At 36.8% G+C, this 27,035-nt stretch overlaps 1 protein-coding gene and 1 long non-coding RNA gene across 5 annotated transcripts; one reads left to right on the plus strand and one right to left on the minus strand.

Moving 5' to 3' along the window:
• Positions 1-13,644: 13,644 nt before the first annotated feature.
• Positions 13,645-15,795, minus strand: LOC132626573 (uncharacterized). 4 transcript variants are annotated; one of them, XR_009577396.1, is made up of 4 exons: positions 15,466-15,795; positions 15,006-15,304; positions 14,783-14,896; positions 13,645-13,962 (listed from the first exon to the last, which is right to left on the minus strand). It is a non-coding gene; the product is annotated as an uncharacterized LOC132626573 (long non-coding RNA). The 4 variants fall into 4 exon arrangements; XR_009577394.1 differs by having other exon boundaries at positions 14,783-14,971; positions 15,228-15,304; positions 15,466-15,785; XR_009577393.1 differs by lacking the exon at positions 15,466-15,795 and having other exon boundaries at positions 14,783-14,971; positions 15,228-15,431.
• Positions 15,796-19,312: 3,517 nt separating this feature from the next.
• LOC132620514 (protein VAPYRIN-like) lies at positions 19,313-21,098 on the plus strand. Its single transcript, XM_060335178.1, has one exon. The coding sequence runs from the start codon at positions 19,396-19,398 to the stop codon at positions 20,986-20,988; it is 1,593 nt and encodes a 530-aa protein (XP_060191161.1). The 5' UTR covers positions 19,313-19,395; the 3' UTR covers positions 20,989-21,098.
• Positions 21,099-27,035: the final 5,937 nt, after the last annotated feature.

The following is a 27,035-nucleotide window of genomic DNA, read 5'->3' on the forward strand; positions in this document are numbered from 1 at the left end:
TGTTCAACGAATCTTTCAGTCTTTTGTCTTATCATAACTATTTGCTTCACTACTTCTGTCTAATTATTTCCTTTACACACACACACACACACACACACAGAGATATATATATATATATATATATATATCTGTGTGTGTGTGTGTGTGTGTGTCTAAATTATGTAGTGCAATAGAATCAAAACTCATTCCCGAATCGTCGTCGTTTGGGTCTGGTGAATCTTGAAATTTACTATTCTGGAAATTTACCATATCTCCTTCTTCTGAACTATGGACTGGTGACATCCTTGGACTTGGAGATAATTCTGGACTAGGGTTCTTGATTATATGCTTGTCTTGTTCTGCTTTTGTTTGGAAAAATCTTTCCAAAGTCTCTTTAACTATACTTTCTATGTTGTCATTTTTTTTCTTTTTTGCAAGTATGCTTTTCTTGGTAGAAGTAGTTCCTTGCGTCAGTGTCTTTGGTAGTCTTCGTCTTGTCTAGAGAGATGAACATCCCCCATCTTCACTTTTTAGCAAAGTGACAGCCATCAACGGATTTGATGAGTCTTTACCGGCTACCGTTTGAACCGGACTAGCTGTATCTTTATCCGATACAGTAGATCTATTTGCATTCATCGGGGAATGCACACCCGTCTCATCCATTTTTGTTTGAGATGGAGAACTCTGGGATTGTACTAATTCGAACTTAACTGCTTGTAGTCTTTGTTCTAACAGTCTTGCTTGTTCCAAGAGTTTCATTTTTTCTTAGATGAGTGTTTCTTTCTACTGGTTAAGTCTTATGATGGTCTCAGTCATAGTAGAGCAGTGATCGCAAAAAATCACCTTGTCTGTGTCTTTTTGTATATTGTACTGAGGGGTTCTATCGGATTTTGTTTGAGAGCTGGAGAAATATAGTAGTTTGGACCCAACACTCCTCTAGCATAGTCTAATGCCTCAGTGAAATAATTAAAGCCTTTAAAAATAGGTTTTTTTATATCTTTAACAGAATCTAAAACTTCTATCCGGGTCTGGAAAATACCATTAGTTCTACCATGGATTACAACATAAAATTTAAATTTCTTATCTAGATTTTTGTCTGTAAAATACTAACAAAGTGCATTGGGTCTTAAGCTGTGAAAATGGGTTTTATTGGTGAATCTTGCTAAATGTAATCATGGAGCCTTGTGAATAACTAGATACTAAGCATGAATCTCTACTTTGATTTAGAATTTGATTATGGAAAGTTAGGGTTTCCTCCCAAATTGGGGGTTTTCAACCTAATGATGAAATTGATAATTAATTAAATTTTTTTGGCAATTGAGGAATGGTATTGAGATTCTTGAACATTGGGTTACCATTTTTAATCTTGAAATTCCCATTTTGCCCTTGTGGGCCTGATTTCCTCTTTTAAAGTTTAATTTTCGATTCGAATAAGTCTATAGCAATATGGGTATCGTTAGTCTCCTTTTCTAACTTAGCCTCAGAAGCTCTTCGGAAGGGCAAGGCTCACGTTTGATTGTTCGTTCGGCACCAGCTCGACATTGAGGTGGGTTACGGCTTACTTTAGTTAGACTTTTATTAGTGAAACATATGTATGCATAGAATTGACAGGAGAAAGCATGTTAGGTCTTCGGACATGATGTTGGAATGGATATACATTTAGGTTGGTATGACTTCTGATTATGTGGGCTTGTAGTCGTTACCTTACACATTGTTAACATGTGCTGTCTTTGTTTATGTGATCGGAGTGGTGTGATGTGATAGATTCATTATGGTGATTGAAACTCGATGTTGATTCCATTTCCATGGTTGTTATGATTTATGCAAGTCTTGATGTGGCTTATGGTGTTTGTGACCTCTATAGCATGTTCATTGGCATTGATTGCATTTGATTTAGCGTTCTTGCATTCATACATGATGAAAGAATTGTGGAAACAGCTCGATGGAAAAAGTTATGGAAACGTTCCGAAAAAAGGAAAGGATAAGAATAGTGATTTGGGCTTGATTATGTAATCTTGACAAACACCTATTGATTCTGCGACTTGTGATATTTTTGAAATTGTGTAAAGGCATAGTTTATGCGTATCATGCTATCATGACACTGTCTACATACAACATTTGATGCATTCGTTCATACATACATACAGAATGAAAGGAATGAATGTAGTACTGATGATGAAAGATTTATGGCAACTATGAAGGAAAATGTGACACTTTTAATGAGAGTATTATGTGATTCCGTGATCCGAGGTTGTTCCGGAGCGGAAGATTGAGTGCTCGTGATCCGAGGAGGCATTCCGGAGCGAGCGGTACATGGACGCCAAGGGTCCCCCGTAGATCATGACTGCCGAGATGTCGATAAATCTTCGTCCGGAGCATGTGTGTACAGAGTGAGCATTGGGCATTGCATTGCATGACATCCATCTCATTGCATTGCATGACGTCCATTTCATTGCATTGCATATATCATCATCATATTGTACATTGATTGACTAAATTGTTGGTTATATTCGTGTTGGGGTTACTTTGAGGAAATATTGGGAACTTGATAGATTGTGTCTAGGTTCTTCACCTTAGGTGATGATTCGGTTATGTGATATTATGTGACTTGAGTGGTTATTATGTGCCTAGCTGTTTATCTTGTTGATTCTGTGCCTTATATGCGTAAACTAATCTTAGTCGGTCTATGATGCTTACTAGTACTTGTTGTACTATGACTTGACCAGACTCTTGGGGTTTCGTTTGTACTTTCACACTTTAGATATTTATGATATGACTTGAGATAGCTTCTATTACTTAATCTTCCACATGTTAATTCTAAAAATGGTAGAGTAAAGGAAGGGTTTGCTTACCAGGGGGCCTAGTGTGGGTGCCTGCTCAACCCACGAGTTGGGTTGTGACAGATTTTAGGTCCGGGTTATTACTATAGCAATATGAGTATCATTGAACTTGTTTAACCTTGTAGAGTACTGTATTGACTAGATTGAACTAGTTTGGTGAATTCGGAGGCGATAGAGCTTCCGGAAGACTTAAGCTTCGCTTAGATCGAGATTGGGAGCGTTCGGATGAACTTTGTAAAGTGAAGACTTTATTATGATTCGTTTGCTCGGCTTTGAGGTATGTTAAGACTTCTAGACTTTGTTTTAGGGATGTTTTTGGTAAGTAAAGATTAAAATGGAAATAATAAGGCGTAAGGGCATAATTGTTATATCCCGTATTTTTGAACCTCGGAGCATCTGCTGGGGTGGGGCCCACACACCGAGATTTTTTTTTTGGAACATCAAAAAAGTCATATGAAACACATATGCAAAGTTAAACACAACTCATGAAGTACCCTTGGTCCAAATCAAAGTGGAAGCCCTCCAAACGAATATTTTTAAGAAAACGTTTTCGGGTGACCTGACTTTGAGGGGCAAAAACGGTATTATAAGTTTGGAATTTGGAACAATACCAAGAGATAGAAGTTATAGATAATTGAATTAGCTTTCCAACCATAGGTCGTGGGTTCCTAGGTGACGTCGGTACAAGGAGATATGGACGTTTTAAGGTCGAAAGGTCAGTGGGCTATGCCCAATTCGGGACCAACCGGGTTGGCCCAAGAAAAATGAAAAAAAAAATCAAGCCCAAAAGAGAAGGGGTGGCCGGCCATCATAGGCCCAAGACCACCAAATTAATGAATATTTTCCATGTGCCAATTAATTATAAGTAGCCTTTATCCTTTAGAAGGTTCATGAAATTAACAAGGAGAAAAACAAGACAAACAAGAACAAAAACTAAGGGCCATTTCGGCCAAGACCCATGGAAATTAGGTACCTTAAATTTTGTTCCAAAAATTATTTTCTTGTAGTATTCCTACCAATTCGAGTACCCTCTACAACGTGGTATAATTATTTCGGAAGATGGTTCATCCGTTTCATCGTTTCCGCACTTTGGTTAAGTGAAGAAGATTGGAGAAAAAGGTAAGAATTCATTCCATGTTATTATGTTATGAAGGTTTGTTTGTGTTGTAGTATGTAGAAATGAGTAGAAAGTATGGAAATATGGAAGTTTACAAAGTGGGTATATAAGTTGGCATGTAGCCATGTGTGTATAAATGTTGTATACCTATGGTGAGTTGAATTTATGTTGTATTCTAGTTGTGAGTATGATGGAATTCATATTGAGAATGAAAGTTGAATGAATTTGGTTGAAGTTGGAAATGTATGTGTTGGCCGAGTGGTGTATTGAAATTGAAATGGAAATGAATTAATGTTGTTTAATATGTTAGTTGTGTTGTTGTGATCTTTGCAATGTAAATGAAGGTGAAATGATGTAAGTTTGCATTGAAATGGAATGTAGAAGCTTATGCCATTTTAGTATGATTTTATGAAATTATGGAAATGAAGTTGTTAAGGTGTAAATTATGATGATTGTTGATGAACTTGGAAGATGGAAACATGTTATGAAAATGTTTGTTAAAGATTAGAAGTTTTGGAGGAATTATGACTTTGGTGGAAAGTTTGTATATTTGGTATATCTTGTGAATATTTTGTAGAAATGATATGAAATGCTTCCGAATTTTATTGTAATGATCTTGATTAGTAATGAATACGAGAATGTTGATATTGATTTGAGAATATGAAGTGGGAATGAAGTTTATGACATTATGTCGGAAAGAAGGCTAGTTGTGTCATATTGTGTGTTTTGTAGTTGTTGTTGTTGTTGTTGTTAGTGTTGTTGTTGGGTTGTTGATGATTATTTTGGCCGAGTTGAATTCTCGGGGGTGCTATATGTATAGGGGAAATGCTGCCCAAATTTCTGTAGAAAAGTGTTGATTTGAGATTTAAGCCTAAAGCCTTATGGTTAACATTTGGTAAATGTGACCATTTGCAGATTTTGGACGAAACGGGAAGTGAACCTGGGAAGGCGTAAAGTGCGTAAAAGGTATGTAAAGCTATCCCGATTCTTCTTTTGGCATGTCCTAGGTGTACTAGGATTGGATTTGCACCTCGGAAGACATTCTGTCCATCTGAATCCGCATTTGAAAATACTCTTTTTTCGTTCAATAGAATTGAACCCCTTAAGTATGCTTTATTGAAAAATTATGCAAACTTCTCCAAACTGCCTAGAAAGTTATGGAATATCCCTAAGACCGTTGTAGGTGACCTCATAAGCTTAATATACGTAATTTGAGCCCGCCGCTTTGTTTTTCCCAAGGTGGGCCCACTATTTCCGACTTTACCCTTATGGTAATTTGTAACTTGATTTCAAGCAATTTTTAAGGAAACGTCTTAACTACTTTTCCAACTACTAATGATACTTATTCTGAATACTATATTGAGTCTCTGTAAAGGTACGATATTTCGTATTACATTTAGTTTCTCACTATTCCCGCTTTGCTCTATTATTATACTATTGCTTTATTTTCGAACAATATAAAATGAAATGTTTTAACTATCCTTCTAACTTCTGAAGGAAAATTATTTTAATGATTCCCTCGAGTCTGGTAAACCATTTTGGGAATATGAAAACGATCCCAGAGGGATTATTTTCCGTAACTCATTATGACATACGACATACACTTACTATGATTCTGTCCGATCTCATTGATTTGATTTGTCCTTCGATATGCCTCATTGAGTCTCTGGAAACCGATGATATTTTTATTGCATTTAGTTTCTCACTACTCCATTCGTGGATGCCTCAACGTTTCCCACACTGAGCCCGGGCCAGGATATGTTGTCAAGCGTAATCCTCTGCATTGTTCGTCGTGCCTCGATGTGAGGGGGCAGGTATACATGTACATGGGTTTGTGGAGTATGTTGTGCCATGTACACACTCTGATATGATATGATCTGATATGGCCATCTGATATGCTATGTTATGTTACGGGGTTATCCCCTACTCTGTTCCTTATGTATGGTGGCACCAGCGTCGGGGGGGTGGCCACGTTCTGTTTGCCGAGTCCCTTGGCAGGGGCCGGATATGATATGGTATATGTTTCTGCACATACTCCTCATGTTTTGAAAATACGCATTTGATACTTCGGACGTCACACTCACTTCTCTGTAAGTTCTGTTTCGGTTATGATCTTGTTCCGTAATGGGACCAGGTACGACATATGTTTTCAACAAATACTATTTATGCTTTATGATCAGCATTTTGCTAGTCTGGATATTCTGTCCATTTTCTGTACCTTCTGCTTTGATTATGACTTTGTTATGACGTTCTGTGCTTTACATACTCAGTACATATTTCGTACTGACCCCCTTTCTTAGGGGGCTGCGTTTTCATGCCGCGCAGGTACAGAAGACAGATTTGCTGACCGCCTGCCTAGGACATCTATTCTGCTATATTGGGAGCGCTCTTTTGTTCAGAGCCTGTATATTGGTACAGTCTGCCGCTATTATGTATATGTATGCTATTCAGGGGTATGACGGGGCCCTGTCCTGTCTTATGATTCTGTTATGATCTGTAGAGGTCTGTAGACATACTTGTGTGGGTTCTGTATATGTTCGGGTATGATACGATTTGTGACAGCCTCATCGGCCTCCATGTACTGTGTCGGTTCTTTTATGCTAATTACTAACGTCAAGTGACTTTTATATTTGAAATATTCTGTCATTTTGCTAATTTGGGTTATCGGGTACGTCTGGGTGTCCAGCACGGACACTAGTCGCGGCCTACGGAGTTGGATCGTGACAATAATAGGAGGTCTCGTACTCGTGATGTGATAAGCATTGGCACGAGTACCAGTGACATGATATGGGTAATGATGTACTATGTAGTTATGGGTCGCGACCTAGGAATGCCAAAGCATGTGGGGAAGCTGTCATGTGTGCTACTTGTCTTATATTTGACTAGGTGATTGTAATTGGTACTTTAAGGAATCTCGTACACTAGTGATGAACATGTTAGCTATTAAGTCTGGAATTACTGATGAACTTACTTGAACTTGTTGGCTATAAAGTCTGGATTATTGATGAACACACTTGAAATTGTGGGCTGTTGAATCCGGATTACTGAGATATTCACTCTATTATATGTTGTATCATTCATATATATTGACATGAGATCAGATATGAGTATAAGTTGAGCACGTGGAGATCGTCCGGGCTGGAAATATGATATGTCAAAGGGAAATAGTTCTGCGAATGATTGTAAGCCGAAGGGAAATGGTTCTAATGATTGTATGTAAGTCGAAGGGAAATAGTTCCAGCGAATGTGTATAAACCGAAGGGGAAATAGATCCGGCAGTATATTGACCTCGCGAGTCTCCCATGGGTCACGACTCCTCAAGAATACCGTGGAGTTCCGTGTATATACATATTTTGGAAAGGAAATGACTTTTGAAAGGAACATCATTGCATTGCATCGTCATACTTTTCCTTATTTGATTATTTGATTTGTTGCTCCTACTTGGTTACTTGGACTTATGTCTATCAGTGATTTGGTGATCTCCTAAACGCATTTCATGCATGGCAATATGGTTGGCTTAGGTTGCAGCCCTGCAATGAGCTGCATTATATTATGTGGCTTTATCTCTATTTGATTTTGTTGACATGTTTTGGACCTTTTACAAAATTCTTGGAAAGAATTGAGCATAATTTCCCTACCTGATTGCCTGATTATCTGATTAATTGAGTACTTGACTTTACTTGGTAATTAATTATTCTCTACCCTATTAATTGATCGGTTTGGGGTAAGGTAAATGGGAAAGGATAATAATACTTTTCTCTGTAGCTTCGTCACTATTTCTTTCATTGTCGGCCTACGATATATATTGGGAACATGTACTTTCGTACTTATACTACACTTGCAGCACTCTTTATGGTGCAGATTTTGTTCTGAATACGAATGGGTCTCGCTAAGTGGTATGAATCCGAGGTTATTGATTTGAGAGATCTAGTGGTGAGATGCTTGGATGATCTACAACGCCAATCTCTTTCTACCTTTATTTATTTCTGTCTGTTTACATTCAAGACAGTGTATTTGGTCGATTCAAACTCGTATTAATATTCTTAGTAGCTCTTGTACACATGACACCAGTCTTGGGGTGTATTTTGGATCGTTTTCGTATTTTGATTATTAAATAGATTTGATTTATGAATATTTGATGTTCCATTGTACTTTCTGCTTATTTAACTTCAAATGAATCGATTATTAATTTATTCAGCGGAGCTATAGGGTTGAGAATATGTGCCATCATGTCTTTAGCTTTTGAGTCCTGACACTTCTTTGAATCTCTTACCCTATGCAGATGATACTATTATCTTTGCATCTGCTGAGACTGAATCATTGAAGAATACCATGTTTGTTCTGAGAAGGTATGAAGAAGAATCAGGCCAGCTGATAAATACGGAGAAGAGCTCATTTTACATGCATGCAAATATGGCAAATGCTCTTGTGCAAACAATGACAGATACTACAGGTTATTCTAGGGGACAGTTCCCTTTCATCTATTTAGGGTGCCCAGTTTTTCACTCTAAAAAGAGGAAAGAGTGTACTACTTTGAGCTTATTAAGAAGGTGAAGGCAAAGCTGCACTCATGGAACAGGAAGATGTTGTCATATGGAGGCAAAGCCTCTTATCAAGAGTGTACTTTAGTGTATGCCAATACATATCCTAAATGTGTTGGCACCTCTAAAGTGTGTTTTGATGGAGCTACACAAAATCTTTGATAGACACTTCTGGAGCAACAAGGAGGATGGCAGAAGTAGACATTGGGCATCTTGACAGAATGTTTGTTTATCAAGGAGGGAGGTTTTGGTTTTAAGTCCATGTTTGATGCGTCAAAAGCTTTATTTATATAAGATGGAGATTTAGAACCACAAACTCACTATGGGCCAATTATATTTGGAACAAATATTGCAAGAAATAGATGCCAAATATTGTACAATGGAAAATGGGATCTCAAGTTTGAAAATTCATGTTAGAAGCAAGAGAAGTAGTGGGGCATCAAATATGGTGAGAGATTAAGGGTGGCATTGCTAACATTGACATGAGAACTGGACAAGACTGGGGCTTTAAGTCATGTAGTACAAGATATTCAAATCAATGATGCATTAGAAGAAGTAGGGGATCTTATACAAGATAATAAGTGGAATGAACCTTTGCTGCAGCAGATTTTTCCAGATGATATTGTAAAGCACATAAATAAGGAGATACATTTCAATGAGATTGAAAGTTACTAGGATAAAACTCGGTGGATGGCCACCAGCACTGGTAAATTTACAGTGAATAGTGTATGGAACTTGTTGAGACATAAGGGAGCAATCACAAAACCATTTTCAGCACATGTGGACAAAAGGAGTTTCTTTCAAGATTCCCTTCTTCTTGTGGAGGCTGCGGAAACTAAAATTCCTACTGATGATCAATCGGGAAAGATGAGAATTTTAGTAGTATCAAGATGTTTCTGTTGCAGGATCCCACAACAAGAAACAATACAACACTTGCTCTTAACACGATATTTTGCAAAGGAGGTTTGGGAAGTTTTCCTGAATGCAGTTGGATTACAAATAAACTTGAATCAAATTCATCAATTAATTAAAGTTTGGTGGGAAGATGATTGTGCCAATAAATTGAATCTTATATATAAAGCTATACCAGAAGTAATTGTATAGGAATTACGGAAAAAGAGAAACAATCACAAACATGGGAGGACAGTAAGCTTCAATAGAGTGATTCATGAGATAAACAATAATTTGTACTACTTGGCCAAAACCTAATATCCATGACTTCCCAACATGCCTTTTCTATGTCTACACTTGATCAAATATTTGGAGGATTATAGACCTGTTATGGTAACAAAAGTGGTGACTTGACAGTATCCATATACAGGATGGTACAAATGCAACACTGATGGTGCATCAAGAGGAAACCCTGATCCTGGTTCTCTACAGGTCTCTGCATAAGGAACTGTCATGGTGATCCGATATATGCTAAAGCAGTAGAGATAGAGGAAGCAATCGATGTAGTTGCAGAAGCAAGGGCTATCAAAGAAGGACTACAGTATTGTATAGAAAATCAACTCCACCCTCTAATAATGAAAACTGATTCACTGTTGATGAAGAATATTAAAGAGAGGGATTGGAAAACATCATAGTGTATTGTAGTAGAAGTAGAGGGGATCAAGAGAATGACGGGTACATTCAATATCATATTTCAGCATGTGTTCAGAGAAGGCAACACCGTGGCTAATTCTTCAACTAACTAGGCCTTTGATTTTGCAAGTGAGGTTTGCTTTCGCTCTTTCTCTGCCTAGTGCAGGAAGAAGAATTCAGAATCTTGACAAAGCTCATACACCAAATCTCAGGATAAGAACAACTCTTAATAACACACCAACAGTTAGAAGATATTGGATGCTACTTAGTATAAACTAGATGTGTGGTGGCCCGTGTAACAGTTCGAGGTTCATTCTCATTTTGGTAAGAGCACTTTTTCTCTAAGCATTTGTGTAGTCTTTCTGATTTAGCTGTTTTATTGGCAAAGAAAATAACACTCTAGAACTATTACTTTTAAAAGTACGTAAAGAAGAACTAAAAAAATTAAAAACATACGATATAGTCATTGCTAAAGTGAAAAAAAACATTCTTTTAGTTATGGAAACTGTGTCACAATTTACAAACATAACAACAGAATGAAAGTAGTTGAAGAATGGCATTTCTTATTTGCAAATGAGCTGAAGCTAAACAGAAAAAGTAGAAACTGTGAAATATACATGCACACTTGATCCTTTTTAATGTTATAAACTCCAACCCTTTCAACATGTTCAAGCAGCTTATGCTTGCAAATGGGTCACACATCAATATGCAGACAAGAATCTTTAACCAATCAGTTTTTGGATTCAAATACAGAGATATAACATTACAAAAATATTATCATTTGCACAAAAATATGAGTAAGAGTTGGTATACAATTCAACTTATAGTTGTCTATATATATATATATATATATATAGACACACACACACACACCTTCAAATTGAGTCGCAATTTTATAGCCACTTTGAGAATGACCTTTGTATAAAGGGGCTGAGCCTGACCTTTTACTACAAGAGTTGAAATTGGGAACCAAGTTTAGAAAGCTAAAAAGCTACCAGCAAAAATATGAATATATAGTGGCTATAAAGCTAAAAATTCAAGGTGGTTCATATGTGAGCATGCTTGCTTTTTTCTTTTTGACTCTAAATGAAGGAAGTTGCCATCTATTGGTATTTATCAAGTCCCTAACCTGCCCAGGCAGACCATCAAAAGTGTTATATATACAGATATCTGTTAAATTGTACTAAGGGATGCCAAATTTCCCGCAACACGATAGGCTTCCCTATAACAGTGACGAGTTCTAATATCATGAGTATTTACCAAAATCTTTATCTCCTCTACTGTATCACTGATTCTCCAAGGTGTATCTCATTCTCCAATCACTGAATTTTGAAGTATGAAGGAGTCGGTTTCTCCTATGATCAAGTTAAAGCCATTGTTGATTTACCATTTAAGGCCATAGAGCAAGGCACTAGCTTCAGTTATATTACTGGTGCCCTGTCCCAATGGCAATGCATATGCCATGACGAAGCAGCCATCACTCCCTCTCACTATACCTCCTCCTCGACATCTGCCTTCAAGACAAGATCCATCACTATTCAGCTTCACAAAGAGAGGAGGTCGTTTGAGCCATTTCACCACAGTGAAGCAATTCATCACCAACTGAACTTCATACAGGTCATTCCCGAGATATAGTTGTCCATATATACACGTTGATAAATATAGAGTTCCCCAAATGATTTTTTCTTGCAAAAGATATGATCCCTTATTAAATGTGGGGAGTTCTTCAAACAAAATGTTGTTAACAATTCACACATTCCCGAGACACCGTTAACAGATTCTTCTCATTTTAGCTGGTTTAGCCGATTTATCTTTCTAGAAAGGAGAATTCCTGTGTATGCTAGAGTATATAGGTCATTCACCTTATGTAGCGACTCCAAAAATTGAGCACTTGGTCAATCAAAGTTTTTTCAATTATAAAAATTAAAAAATTTCCAAATGGTAAATTATCTAAGGATCTTAGAGAATGACATTCTTCACATCAGTCGTGCCAATATTACGAAATTAAATTCACTCAATTTGGCGATTAAGCGAGAAGATATCTCCAGGTCATGAAGATCATTGACAAATACTGTCTGAAACAAAATAAAGATGGTAACAAAGTCAATCAACAACACAGCAATCTTATTTTGGCTTGGTGATATTACCAAACTAGCACATAATTATACAACAAAGTGATGAAAGATTTAGAATAAGAAATAATAGAAAATAAAGTTCATGTTATAGCTCATCCTCCAAACAAATCTACTCTGACGACTACAATAAGGGGTAAGAACTATTACCGCTGTGGAGAAATCATAGATCACAATTACTTTTTCTTTTCATAATCGAAAAAATCAAAGCATATACGGAACATCAAGTCATTCATTCTACATATTGTCGATAAAGTTTACCCAAGGAAAAAAAAGTGATAGGAATTATAATGTCAAAAACCAACACCCATATCAAGAAGTTTGACCACTTAATCAAATGAAGTATAAAAAAGAACGTTATTTCTTGAACATTTTGAAAATTCCTAGAAATTTCAACTATTTTCTACAAATACGAAGGACGTCTAGGTGCCTACATTGTATACATATCTTACTAAATCATGACGATGAATGCATTGAGAAGGTAAGCAATAGGTGTTGCTCACCTTTCACTAACTCTTCCATTTTAACTACTGATTTACAGAACAATGCCCAGAGCCTATAATAGTAATATAGCTTATTGAATTCTTGACAAAAATTAAATATGCTTCTACTCCAAGTTTACGTTCTTTTGAATGGGCGGTGGTGCCAATTAGTAGTTATTTCCAGTGAGATGTAAGGAAGTAACAATAAAAGAAGAGAACATACATTTACAAACAAATGGTAAGAATTATGAGTTTCCTTGGAATGGACTACCCAAGTCCTTTGCTTTATTTATCTTTAGGTAGTCAAAATAGTTAATACTAAATTAAGTTCATGTGTTTGTATGATAGAACCTGGCTTAAACTCTAGCACATATATCTGATTTTTGTTCTATCGCCCATATATGTGGTTGTTCATTTTTTTCATTTTTTTTCTTCTCTGCACTGAATTTATAGCTAGCACAATCATCTTATTCATTTTTCCACTACATGAACACAAGTATCACCTCTCGCAGAAATGACCTTTACATCTAGCTTATAGTAACAAACAACTGATATAACTAATCAACCAACATAAAATTGTATATACACTCGCAAATTAAGAAAAGATCTTCTGAAATAATTCTTTACATAAGTTTAATGCCATATAACTCAAACAAATAGAGTCAGATAGGTAAAACCAATTGTTGAGACTCAGAAGTTATCATTGAAGCCTCAGTTATCTAAAAATCCAACTACTACTTAGGATAAATGATATCAGAAACATTTCGAGAACTTGCAGCTTCTAACCAATACTCATAGCACGAAACAACACCATTTATTCAGTAAGTAGATTCAGTGTTAATTATTTTAGTCTTGCCTCTTATTGCATATTTACTTACCAGTTAGATACGCATCAAAAGGATAAATTATAACTGCGTCAGCTCTACTTCAAAGAGATAGGGCACAACCAAAACATGAGGATAGCAAATATAATGTCAAAACTTCCAAAAGCGCCCTTCTCAAAATCCAAATAGAGATTAAAGAACATTTAATACATTAAAGTAGCTAAATACTCAATATGTTTTGACATTCTTCTGAGTATACCTAAAAGCAAAAAATTAAGGACGGGTCTTTAGAATACACAACAAAGCACTAATCGAACAAGAATCATCATAAGTCCAAAAGAGATTAAGACAGTGCTTGATTAAACCGAAACTTCTAACCGTCATCTGTCTGCTCTCAATATCCCATCATTATCAAGATTTATATTAGTTGCCGTCCTCATCACTATACATGTTGAATTTGTTCCTGCAAAACAGAACACTTTTAAGTGCGGAATTCGCTATGTAATACAAAAAAATTATAGATCTGTGTCGAATGCTAACTCATGATTTCATATTTGAGATATGTAAACCAAAAGGCATCCAGACAGAAGATACATGAACTTCAGTTTCAGCGGCAAAGCTGCTTAGGCTCTTACAATTTGATAATAAAAAAAAAAAAAACCTCAATATGTTATAGTTTGAAATCTGGAGAAGTATTTCATAAATAAGAAAGCAGTTCAATTAGATATAGAAACCCAAACTAAGAGCCTGTTTGGATGGGCTTATGCCTATAAGCTGTTTGCAGCTTATAAGCTAAAAAAAATAAGTTAGGGTAGTCTAACTTATTTTTTTTGGCTTATAAGCTGAAAACAGCTTATAAGCTGCTTTAGATAAGCTAAGTCAAGTGGGCCCAATTATTTTTTGAGCTTATTTTAAGCACAAAATGACTTTAAGCTGGATAGCCAAACACTCAAAAAAGCTGAAAACAGCTTATAAGCAACTTATAAGCCAATCCAAACGGGCTCTAAAGGGCTTGTTTATACATTTCTATACCAAGAGCAGCCAAGTATCAAAGTTAACTCTTCTTCACCTTTTCCCTTCTCTTATGTATCAAAAACAACTTTCAAATTCTGACGAATTAGCTTATAGGATCATGCTAACTTGATGAAACAATCAGTTGCCTAGATCAATACATTATAATTATAAAATCTTAAAAATTAATTGAGCAAACCAACTGAGTAGCAACTTGAAAGGAAGAATTAAGATGCATAAAAAATTTCTCCTATATAGAAGAGGGATATTACCTGGAACAGGGTAAGGTGATATGTTCTTCAACGCAATGGAAGCATGGGCGCCAATACCATAACCTTTAATTATGTTCCTCCTTTCTTTTCCGCTTCTGTTTCCTGCTCTACATCCTATGTTCATCAGTAATTGACAATAAAGAGATGGCAACGGTCATTGGCTGAAGCATGGATACCTACTATATCATTCTGAAAATTGCAGTTGAACGAATATATGAGTTACCTTGTGGGTGCCAAAAAAGCTCCTTTTCCCTTTTAAAAACTTGATTAGACTGGATCAGATAGAGAAATAGACTCAATAATCTGTTTGTTCATCGTTATCTACCCCGATGTCACAGCTACATTCATGCATAGCAAACCTTCCGAGACTCTACCCCTTTCTCTATGTCGCGAAATTTGAAAAGTAATGGAAGAAGATTAAAGCAAAAATTGATAGAAAGCTTACCTGGAATTGGAAGACCCGGGTGAGAAGATGATGAGATCGAACTCAAAGAAATGGAGGGCTTCTTCTTGTGTCAGTCGCTGGAACAAGAGAGTAGAGAGGTGCTTCTAGAATTATGTCGTTTACTAGTGTAAAATTACAATTCTACCCTTGGCCGTCCCTTACTTCCCTCTTCTATATAGTAAGTAAAGTAAAAAAAAATATATATATATTGTGATTGATTTTCAATGTGTGGTATTACCTTTGACTCATCCTATTGGAGATCTCTCACATTATGGATACTAAGTGATTTGACAACATGATCAAATTAACACATCAGCCTAGCAATAGGAGCTGTAGTTAGGAAGAACTAGGGGATGAAAAGGATCTTGCGGATGGATTTATTTTGCTGCAGACCTTCTACTTCTGTAAGCTTTGAGAGATGCTCAGTTTGGTTGATTGTCATGCTATGTGGTGAGAGCTTGGCGGTGCTTATATATAGATACCAGAAAGTTAGATAATCTACTACAGAATAGTTTTAGCTGCTGATTTGATTTCTCTCTAGCACATATTTTGTTTTCTGTTTTTCATTTCCATTTGTTTGTTGCGTTTGAACTCTTTATTTTATTTTGATATATAAAATTATCCTGAGGCAATCTGCTAAAGGGTATTTGCTTTAAGAAACACTTTTTTTATAAAAATGATTATATATATTATCATGTATTTTTGCTTGTGGCATTTCGGTTAAAAGAAGAAGTTACTAACAAATTTAGAATCAACACAACCTTTAAGAAAGGATACATCACATAACTTTCTTCATTTCTTTTTTTCTTTTAATTAATCTATATTATTAATAATATTATATAAGTAGATGAAGCAGAATATTGTTCTTTTTAAACAACAGGTAACATTTAAATTATTATTGTTTGTCTTGATCATGACATCGCAACCGAATGGATAAAAAGAACTATACATCAAAAATATAATTTATAATAAAATATTACTGAGATATGTTTACATGTTTGTACCTCATGAAATCAAAATAAATGAAAAATCACAAGTATCTAATTATACTTTGATTGTTCATCTTTGTAGGTTTAGATGATAACATATTATCTTGAACTCAACAAAAAAAATACCATGTGGCGATCCATATTAATTATTCATAGAACTTGTTCTATTTTCCACCTTCATTATTTAGTGAATACAAAATCACACATCGTTCGATATATATGTGCAGTGCATGAGCCGCCGAGAAACTAGAATAGATATAAATGCGTGATTTTTATTCTATATCCACTACTAAAAAAACAGTGAAATTCGACCAAAATTTTCGACCACATGCGGTCGAAAAAGGCCAATTTTCGACCAAAATTTTGACCGCAAGGCATGGTCGCTAACAACTAGGGTGAAATTTTTTTCGACCTCACGTGGTCGAAAATTTTCGACCACACGCGGTCGAAATAAGTTTTCTACCTAAATTACGAAAATAAAATTTTCGAACACATGAGGTCGAAAAAGTTATTTTTATTTAAATATTAATAAAAAAATTCGACCGCACGCGGTCGAAAATATTATTTTACACAAATATTATTTAAAGTTTTCGACCTCCTGTGGTCGAAATACGATAGAAAATAAAAATATTAATAAAAAAAATTCATAATGTCGACCGCATGAGGTCGAAATTTAGCAATATTGTTGCCAGATTTCGACCTCGTCGAAATTCAAAATTGTGCCCAGATTTTCGACCTCGTGCGGTCGAAATTCTAATTTCTGAGTACAATTTCGACCTCATGAGGTCGAAAATTATCAATATATGGGTGTCTATTCGACCTCATGAGGTCAAAAATCTGGATTTTTTTTTCAGAATTCAGCTGCTTTTACAGCAACCCACCTGCCAATCACACTCATCAACCAAATCAACAATGCAATTCATCAACACGTCCTACTACTTTCACCGACTTCAAAGTTCTGAGATCTACCAAAATTGTTGTGTGTTTCCCCATGACTAGTCCACACTGTATAATTACTTTTAAAACCTTTTTCGTACAGATGAAGCGTAACAAGCTATGGGGTCTCGTAATTCATACATTCACATTTAACACAAGGACACCTAACCACATCATGAACTATAAAGTCCTCAAGTGACTTTGCGTATTCAACAAAAGCATAGACACCGACTATAAATTCATCCCTCATCCCTAATGGATCATCATAAGATCTGTTGTACATCCATCTACGAGAATCCATCTACACAAATAGCACAATGTTTGAACTTGTTAAACTAATACTTAGTTTATATGTTATTAGTAAAAGAATCACCAACCATAATTACCATAATTCTCAAAAAGGGCATCATAATTAGCAAAAAAAGATAAGAGAACAATGAAGAATTCACATTCAAGCTAAGCACCATTTAACTAATTGCTTAAATAAACAAATCTCTTGACACATTCTTAGAAGCTCATATGAGTTGCTCGAAAAAAGACAAAGAAGTCGTGTACAGTATGTGCCAGAAAGCTAGTGTACAATAAGCAATGTAAGCACCATTTCCTCTTTCTATAAGCTAAGCCTTTGTTTCATATGAATAGAGTACAAATTTATGATGGGAAATTTCAACGCTAATGTCCAGCGGTTATTGAATATTCACCAAAGAGAACATGTAAGCTTATAAGATTCCTCCAATTAGCAATATTATTGCCAGATTTCGACCTCATGAGGTCGAAATTCAAAATGTTGCGCAGGTTTTCGACCTCCTGCGGTCGAATTCTAATTTGTGGGTACAATTTCGACCTCATGAGGTCAAAAATTATTAATATCTTCGACCTCATGAGGACAGATAGGAAAAGAAACTCATCAAATAGTCCTTAATCACACAAGTTGGCCATAAAATTCTATTTTTTTGCCATGGTTGATTAGGTCATCATTAAAAGAGAGCATATTCTAAAGTAAAAAAATAAGAATAATCACAAGAACAGAAAAAGCTGCTAAACTCACATATAAAAACCAAAATCCTGGTTATCTAGGCATCAAACTTTAAGCAATGAGGGACAAACTAAGAAACCGACATGGATATTCTGGGGAAAAGAGAAAATAACTAAATAAAAACAAAAAAAACTTACAGTGGGGATCTTGTTACTAGAATAGCAAATAAATTTCAATTTACACTTAGTAAAATTTTAACAAATAGCTACAAATGCAAACTTTAACAATAAATATAAGTAATATACTAATTAAACTACAATTACAAAGTAATGTAACTAATAATGATAGAAATGAGATTGGAAAAAAATGGCAAAAAAATGACATACCTTTAGTGGCGGCGGACAGCAACGGCGGCGACGGAGGACACGCAGTGGTGGGGATGGGGCGTCAGTGGCGGGGAGGGGTGTGGTGGGGATGGAGCGTCGGCGGCGAGGTAGGGGTGTGGTGGGGGTGGAGTGTCGGCGGCGGCGTAGGGGTCTGGTGGGGGTGGGAGTTTTAATTTAATTAGCTTTTGGTTGGTGGAAATGGATTGCCCGATTGAAGTTTGGGGGAGTATATTAACTTTTACACGTTTATTATTTCGACTGCGTGCGGTCGAATATGCTTCTTCTTTTTTTTTATTAGTTATTTTATTTATATAATTTAATTTTTAAAAATATTTTTTCTCATTTATTATTTGTACAAAAATAAGTTTTGATCTCATGAGGTCGAAATCTAAAAAAAATAAAAAACAAATTCTGAAAATTTCGACCTCATGTGGTTAATTTGTTTTCGACCAAAAAATGAGGTCGAAAATATGCGGTCGAAAAAACCCCTTTTTTTTTTAGTAGTGATCATTTCTGAAAACTATTAAACATTGTATAAAGAGTATTTAAATGAAAGTTCTCAATTGGAGTATATTTTAAATATGCACTGCCTAAATCTCCGTTATAGAATATTCCTATAATTTGTCTTTTAAACCACAACTGTCTTACTACGTCAGACACTGAATAGAACAAGTCATTCATTGGATTTTACACCACCAATTGGCATAACCGCGTTTGAGTCGGCTTCAAGTATCCATCTTCTTATATTTACTCAAACTCCTCTTTCCCTTTTCTTTAAAAAAATCGAACAAAGTGAAAGGTAAAGGAATTTCAGAAACCATTCCATGAAAGCTTAGAATTAAGTTTCCAATAAATAACACAGTAAGGGAGTTTTCAGTAGCATGGATAGACTGATAAGCTTAGAGTCATCGAACGTGGTGACAGTAAGAATTGAACCAGGACAAAAGTGTTCCGGTGAGTTAACTCTCCGGAATGTCATGTACACCATGCCTGTGGCATTCCGGTTGCAGCCACTTAACAAGACTCGTTATACAGTCCGTCCACAATCTGGTATTATCTCACCATTCACAACTGTCAAATTGGAGATCATTTACCATCTTCCTCCTAATACTGTCCTCCCTGAGTCATATCCTCATTGCGATGACTCGTTTCTTTTGCATAGTGTCGTGGCGCCTGGGGTGGCTTTGAAAGGCTCTTTTGACTCTGTTCCGATCGATTGGTTCACTAACAAGAAGAAGCAAGTATTCATTGATAGTGCTATTAAGATCATGTTTGTTGGTTCTTCTATACTGTGTTATCTTGTCAGGAAAGGTTATATGGATGAAATCAGAGATGTGCTGGAGAAGAGTAACCCGAAATGGAAGGCGGCTGATTCGGTTGATCATGAAGGTCAAACATTGCTTCACTTAGCCATTATCCAAGCCCGGCCTGATGTTGTTCAATTGCTCCTCGAATTCCAGCCTGATATAGAAGCTCGTAGCCGGTCTGGTTCAACCCCACTTGAGGCAGCAACAGCTTCTGGCGAAGCCTTAATCGTTGAACTTCTGTTAGCAAACAAAGCAAGTACAGAGAGAACAGAGTTCTCAGCTTGGGGACCTATACATCTAGCTGCTGGAAATGGTCATATGGAGGTGCTAAAACTTGTTATTCTAAAAGGGGCAAATGTTAATTCTCTTGCGAAAGATGGGAACACAGCTTTACACCTTGCTGTTAAAGAAGGAAGGCGAGATTGTGCTCGGCTTTTGTTGGCGAACGGGGCCAGAGCTGATATCCAAAGCGCTGGCCATGGTGATAGCCCTTTGCATATTGCTGTAGGATCCGGAGACGAGCAGATGGTTCGTCTTTTGCTTCACAAGGGAGCTGAGAAGAACATCCGTAACAAGTACGGGAAGACCGCGTATGATGTTGCTGCTGAACATGGCTACACTACGCTTTTCGATGCCCTTCGTTTAGGAGACAGCCTGTGTGTTGCAGCCCGTAAAGGAGATGTAAGAAATATCCAGAGGCTGATTGAGAACAGAGTGAGCATCAATGGCCGGGACCAACACGGATGGAGTGCATTGCACCGTGCATCCTTCAAGGGGAAAATAGACGCGGTTCGTGCATTAATGGACATGGGAATTGACAAGGATGCAAGGGATGAAGATGGCTATACCGCCTTGCATTGTGCGGTGGAGGCTGGCCATGTTGACGTGGCTGAGATGCTTGTAAAGAAAGGCGTAGATATTGCAGCAAGGACTAATAAGGGAGTTACTGCATTGCAAATCGCCGAGTCATTGCACTACTCTGGGCTAACCAGGATACTCATCCAAGGTGGTGCAGAAAGAGAAGGAACTAGGATAGCAACACATAAACCGCTTAGCAAACTGGCTGCTAGAGAAATGGAGGTGGGTACGATCAAGAAAAAAACTAGTAGTAAAGCGAGAGTTCGTCGGAGTAGCTTTGATAGAGCTGTCACATTGTCTGTGGTGTGATTTACTCGGAGAATTGAAAACCATCCTCTGTTAATTAGAGGAAAGAATGTTTCATTCTATTGTTAATTAGATGATTAATGCAGATCATTCTGGTGGGAGATTCCCTCGAGCTCTAGGATTCATTGAGTCATCAATAGTAGATTGTCAACTTTGTTAATTATTGCAATTCTTCTTTCTATTCCGTCAAAGAGTTTTTCCAGTTATCCCGTATTATTATTGAACCCTTCAACTAAAGTTTTATTCTTGAGTTCCTTTTGGTTACCAAATTTGCAAGATGTTAATATATAACAGCACCATGTAAAAAAGGTATTTTGTGGACCATCACCTTAGTTAAAATATTACAAGAACATGAGAGTTTGAAAATTAAATACATCTAATGCAAGTCTGTGAATTTAAAAACTAAATACATCTTCTACAGCTAATGCAAATTTGTTTCTGTCAATCTGAAACAATCTATTCCAAATATCAAATATTTATGATGTAAACATTTGAGCATGAACAAAATTGCCGTTCCACTCCCATGAGAGGGTAACCTTCACCCATAAATGACAAGGCTTTAAAATCGATTTCAGACACCATGGCTTATGAAATGAAAATTTACTTACTTGTGGAACTATTGAAGAGAGTAAAAGCACAAGGATCCAGTTTGAGCGTAGCTTAGAGTTTAAATAAAAATGGAAATTAACACATGTAACAGTTAAAATCACGACAAAAAGATAGCAACACTTAGGTGCCTCGTATGATAAGATTCTTAATTATAGGCACCTTATGTGGGAAAGGGTATTGGAGATGAGGGTGAGGAGAGGCGTGTCTATTTCAGAGAACCAGTTCGGTTTCATGCCGGGACGCTCAACTACAGAAACCATCCATCTTGTGAGGAGACTGGTGGAGTAGTATAGGGAGAGGAAGAGGGACTTACACATGGTATTCATCGACCTAGAAAAGGCTTACGATAAAGTTTCAAGAGAGATCCTATGGAGATGCTTGGAGGCTAAAGGTGTACCTGTGGCGTACATTAGGGCGATCAAGGACATGTATGAGGGAGCCAAAACCAGGGTAAGGACAATAGGAGGAGACTCAGAGCACTTCCCAGTTGTGATGGGGTTGCATCAAGGATCAGCTCTTAGTCCGTTTTTATTTGTCTTGGTGATGGATGGATTGACGTGAAAAATTCAAGGTGAGGTGCCATGGTGTATGCTTTTTGTGAATGACATAGTCCTGATCGACGAGACTCGTGGCGGAGTTAACGCTAAGCTGGAGGGTTAGAGACATACTCTGGAGTCTAAAGGGTTTAAGCTGAGTAGGACCAAGACAGAGTACTTGGAGTGCAAGTTCCATGAAACACCTCAGGAGACTGGCGTGGAAGTGAGGCTTGGTACCCAGGCCATCTAGAAGAAAAGTAGTTTCAAGTCTCTTGGGTCTATCATGCAAGGCAGCGGGGAGATTGACAATGATGTCACACATCGTATTGGGGCAAGGTGGATGAAATGGAGGCTCGCTTCCGGAGTGCTATGTGACAAGAAGGTGCCACCACAACTTATAGGCAAGTTCTACAAAGTTGTGGTTAGACCGACTATGTTGTATGGGGCGGAGTGTTGGCCAGTTAAGATCTCTCACGTTCAAAAGATGAAAGTTGCCGAGATGATATTGTTGAGATGGATGTGTGTACACACCGGGAGTGACAGGATTAGGAATGAGGCTATTTGGGACAAGGTGGGAATGGCCTCGGTGGAAGACAAGATGCGGGAAGCGAGACTGAGATGGTTTGGGCATGTGAAGAAGAGAGACACAGATGCCCAGTGTGGAGGTGTGAGAGGTTGGCCATGGATGGTTTCAGAAGAGGTAGGGGTAGGCCGAAGAAGTATTGGGGAGAGGTGATTAGACAGGACATGGCACAGTTACAGCTTACCAAGGACATGACCTTAGATAAGAGGGTTTGGAGGACCCAGATTAGGGTAGAATGCTAGTAGATAGTCTCGTTATCCTTCCTTATTAGTAGTCGCATTATCGCAGTATAATTTCTTGTGCTATGATTTCTGCTATTATCTGTTATTTCCTGTACTTTGATTATCCTATTTTATCTGTGTCACTTTCGTTATTTGCATTTCCATAGCGTTTGAATTTCTTAGTATTATCTGGCCTCTTTTTATGCTTTTTATTGAGCCGAGGGTCTTTCGGAAACAGCCGTCCTACCTTGGTAGGAGTAAGGTCTGCGTACACTCTACCCTCCCCAGACAACATGTTGTGGGATTTCACTGGGTTGTTGTTGTTGTTGGTGTTGTTATGCGATAACATGCACTGCCCTTTTGACTAGCATACTTACTCTTACAGTATAGTCATGTAGAACAAATCAGAGCAATCTGTTACCTATCTATGCATCTAACATCTTTAGTCATCATATATTTGTAGCATGATTCTTTTTGCTGTATATACTAATCAAATTTTATCTTAGACATCCATAGTATCAGCCATATTGCCCAAATTTTCTACTTTTTATACCATACTTAAGCTATCAATCTGCATACCAGAACAAAATAAGAAGAAACGAAGAGACAATCAAAAAATTGAAGAAAAAAAATAAGAGAGACCATAGTCACAACCAATCCATGAAACGACAATGTCATTTGTTACATGCAGGTACAACTTCATGAGCTTTGTCAAGCTGTTGTGAAACAGTTAAGCATTCACAGTTAGAGCCCGTTTGGATTGGCTTATAAGTTGCTTATAAGCTGTTTTCAACTTTTTTGAGTGTTTGGCTGGCCAGCTTAAAGTCATTTTGTGCTTAAAATAAGCTTAAAAAAATAATTGGGTCCATTTGACTTAGCTTATCTAAAACAGCTTATAAGCCAAAAAAAAATAAGTTAGACTACCCCAACTTATTTTTTTTAGCCCATCCAAACAGGCTCTTACTATCTTTGCCAGATTTACAGTATCCACCACTTTGCATGTGTCTCTTTGAAATTAATTTCCATGTTACATCTCTCTATTAAGAGATTAGAATCTAAGAATTCCTTGATGTTTCCCTCTGAAATGCAGGTCCTGCAAGCATTTTGAGTACGCTGACTGGATTTGTATTGTGAATATCCTAATCACAAAATATATTCTTATCGTCAATCAATGAAGTGCAAGCAGAGCCAATTGGAAAGCTACCTGCAACCAGGACCACTTGAGGTTGCTTAGCCCCTGGTTATTTATTTGAAAGAGCATAGTACTTTTCAGTTGTGATTAGAAATAATGTCTAATTAAGAAATAAAACTTGTATAAATTCACCAAAACATTGAGAAAACCTCACAGAGTGTCCTTGCGCAGCAGAAATACAAAGTTTTTTGCACGGAGAATACCTCGAGTAATAAAGCAGTACTCCAGATTTGTTTTTTGGCCTGAAACATCTTATATAGACAGGATAGCACACAATGCAAGAACCATGTGAACATAAAGCATAAAAGTCATGTAAATAAAAGTATTAACCCAAGAAAAAAATTGAAATTATAAGCTATACAACGTGTGTGTAGAAATTCAACGACAGGTGCAGAAACTATTGATATCCAGTAAGTTCAAACACGAACAAACAATTTATTTTGCATTATACCGAAAAAGAATAAAGGAAACTATAATCACTATATAGTTTTTAAGCTTCATGTATAATCTTCCATTCATATTAATGCTTAGTATGGCTCGACTATCCTAAGAGGTTAAACTATACAGTTTTCTAGAACTTCACTAAAATGAGACTCAAATACGATTGAAATTTCAAGGCATAATCAATTCACGGTGAAGAATTTTAGTAAACTTTTTAAGTCATATGCAGTCCATTCTTCTTAGCTACTGTAAAAAGAATATTAGTGTACGTCAAGACTACTTCCACAAAGCATATCAAATACTGATAAGTACAAAGAAGCAAAATGAACTAACATGAACATCTGTCGTAAAAAAGTATGAAAGAGTGAACAAACCTCAAAAGCCTTCTTTCCTTTTCTGGTCATTCTCGCACATAATAAGCAGCAACCAACTGCAAGAGAAAGTGCAGATGATTTTAAAAAATTGTGGCAGGAAATGGCAGAAACAATTACAAGTATATTACTTTCAAAATAAGTTGATATACCACGAGCACAATCCAACCAAAAACAAAGTATTGCGCTGTTTAGAAAATGATTATAGGCTTTCTTTGTTGTGACTTGTATATTTTAACCTTTTCAGATATTGAATCAGTAGTCAGTCCTTTAGAGCTTGTAGCCTTTTGTTTGACAGCCGTAATTTTGCCTTGATCATTTTAATGAGTCCCTAGTTTTGCACCCTGCTTCCTTGAGGACCGTAGCTTAGACTATGTGATGAAATGTTAAATCTAAAGAAGGGATGGTCAAGTGTAGAAAAATGGTGACCAATGAACAGTTACTTGTGATTGAAGTGGTCCTCATAGAAAGAATGTGACATGAAAAAAATGAGTGAAAAAGATAAGAATGAATATGATTAGAATATTTTTGATGATTGAAGCGTTCTTGATAAGAGGAAGATTGTGAAATAGTGAATGAAGAGAGGGCCAAAAACATAAGAGAAGAAGTAGTGACGTTTGAAGAGTCTATGAAGTGTAAAATGCTTAAGTGTAGTCACTATTATATAGTTGTCCTACACGTCCCTTAGCCTACAATACAACCTATTACAAGTACGATTTGATTCTATTCGAGCATGCTTAATTAGTAGAGATACAAGATGGGAAAGCATATGGTTATTTGTGCATATATTTGAATTTCTTTGTGAGTGTGAGAGATTATTCTTCATGATGACTCCTTAATATTGCATTCGATTTTATGATTTGAGTATGAACTATATTTTCTTCTATGAACTATATTTTCTTCTATGAACTATATTTTCTTCTTGTCAGGGCACTAGTTTCATGATTAATGGGTGATATGACTTGTTTCTTTGACAGAGTAGGTGAGCAGGCGTAAATTTGATAAGTTGAGTCTGTCAGAGGTTAGGAGGTTAGGACATTGTTATTCAGTTGAGCGTACTTGTATGATGATCAGGACGTGAATATGAGTTGATTTGATTGATAGACTAATTGTTGGTTGCAACGAATGTCATGGGTTTTAGGAAACTTTAGGATGTGAGCCTGAGTAGTTGTAAGTTAGAGTCTAGAAGTTGCTTGAGGACAAGCACAGGTTTAAGGGTGGAGTTGTGATCCGCGTCTAAAAGTACTTATTTTTAGATACTTGACGCCTCTCATTTTTTACCCTTTTCTTCTATTTTAAGTACATTCTGACCGCTTTATAGTTGATATATGTGTTTATTGTGTTTAGGTGATGATTTGATGGGAAGCTTACATTGTGATGCAAAAAGAGGTGAAATACGACTTTGAAGTTTCAGTAGAAGTCATTTTGAAGTATTCGGAACAAGCTAAGCAGCCAAGGGCCAAGTACACATGTAAAGGAGCAGAAAAAGTGAAGTGTCGCTGAAAATACAAGGACACCTGCGCCTAGAGGCGGATCCAGGATTTGAACTCTATGGGTTAAAACTTAAGATTTTTAGCATTGAACATATTATATTTTTAAATTTAGGGGTTTATATCTATTATTTATTACAATTTTAGTAGGTTTTTACATATAAATTTATGCTCCGTGTCAAAAGTTAGGGGTTCCCCTACCTACAATGCTACATATGCCTCTGCCCGCACCCCCTTGTAGGGTAGTGCGCCATGCATTTGTAAATTGGTCGAAAAACGGACGGCCAAAAAACATAAGGGCATGCACGCCATGCCGCCTTGCAGAGCAGTGCAGCGTGTCCTTGCAAAAACAGGCCAATTCGAATCGGTTTTGGACTTCACTTGGAGATCCCGCCCATAGTCGAATTCTAACAGTATAAAGACCTATTCTACAAGTTTTTCATAGGGGGGAGGAGACCTTGGAGAGGAATACGGCTAACCACATTTTTGACATCCAATTTTGGCTCTCCATAATTTTAATTTAATTAGTCGGACTTCTTGAATCAGAAACAGAGTGGAATATGTACTTTCCAAAATCAAAAGGATTTTACAAATTGCTTAGGTGTTG

This window comes from Lycium barbarum, chromosome 2 (genome assembly GCF_019175385.1).
Source record: "Lycium barbarum isolate Lr01 chromosome 2, ASM1917538v2, whole genome shotgun sequence".
Taxonomy (NCBI): domain Eukaryota; kingdom Viridiplantae; phylum Streptophyta; class Magnoliopsida; order Solanales; family Solanaceae; genus Lycium; species Lycium barbarum.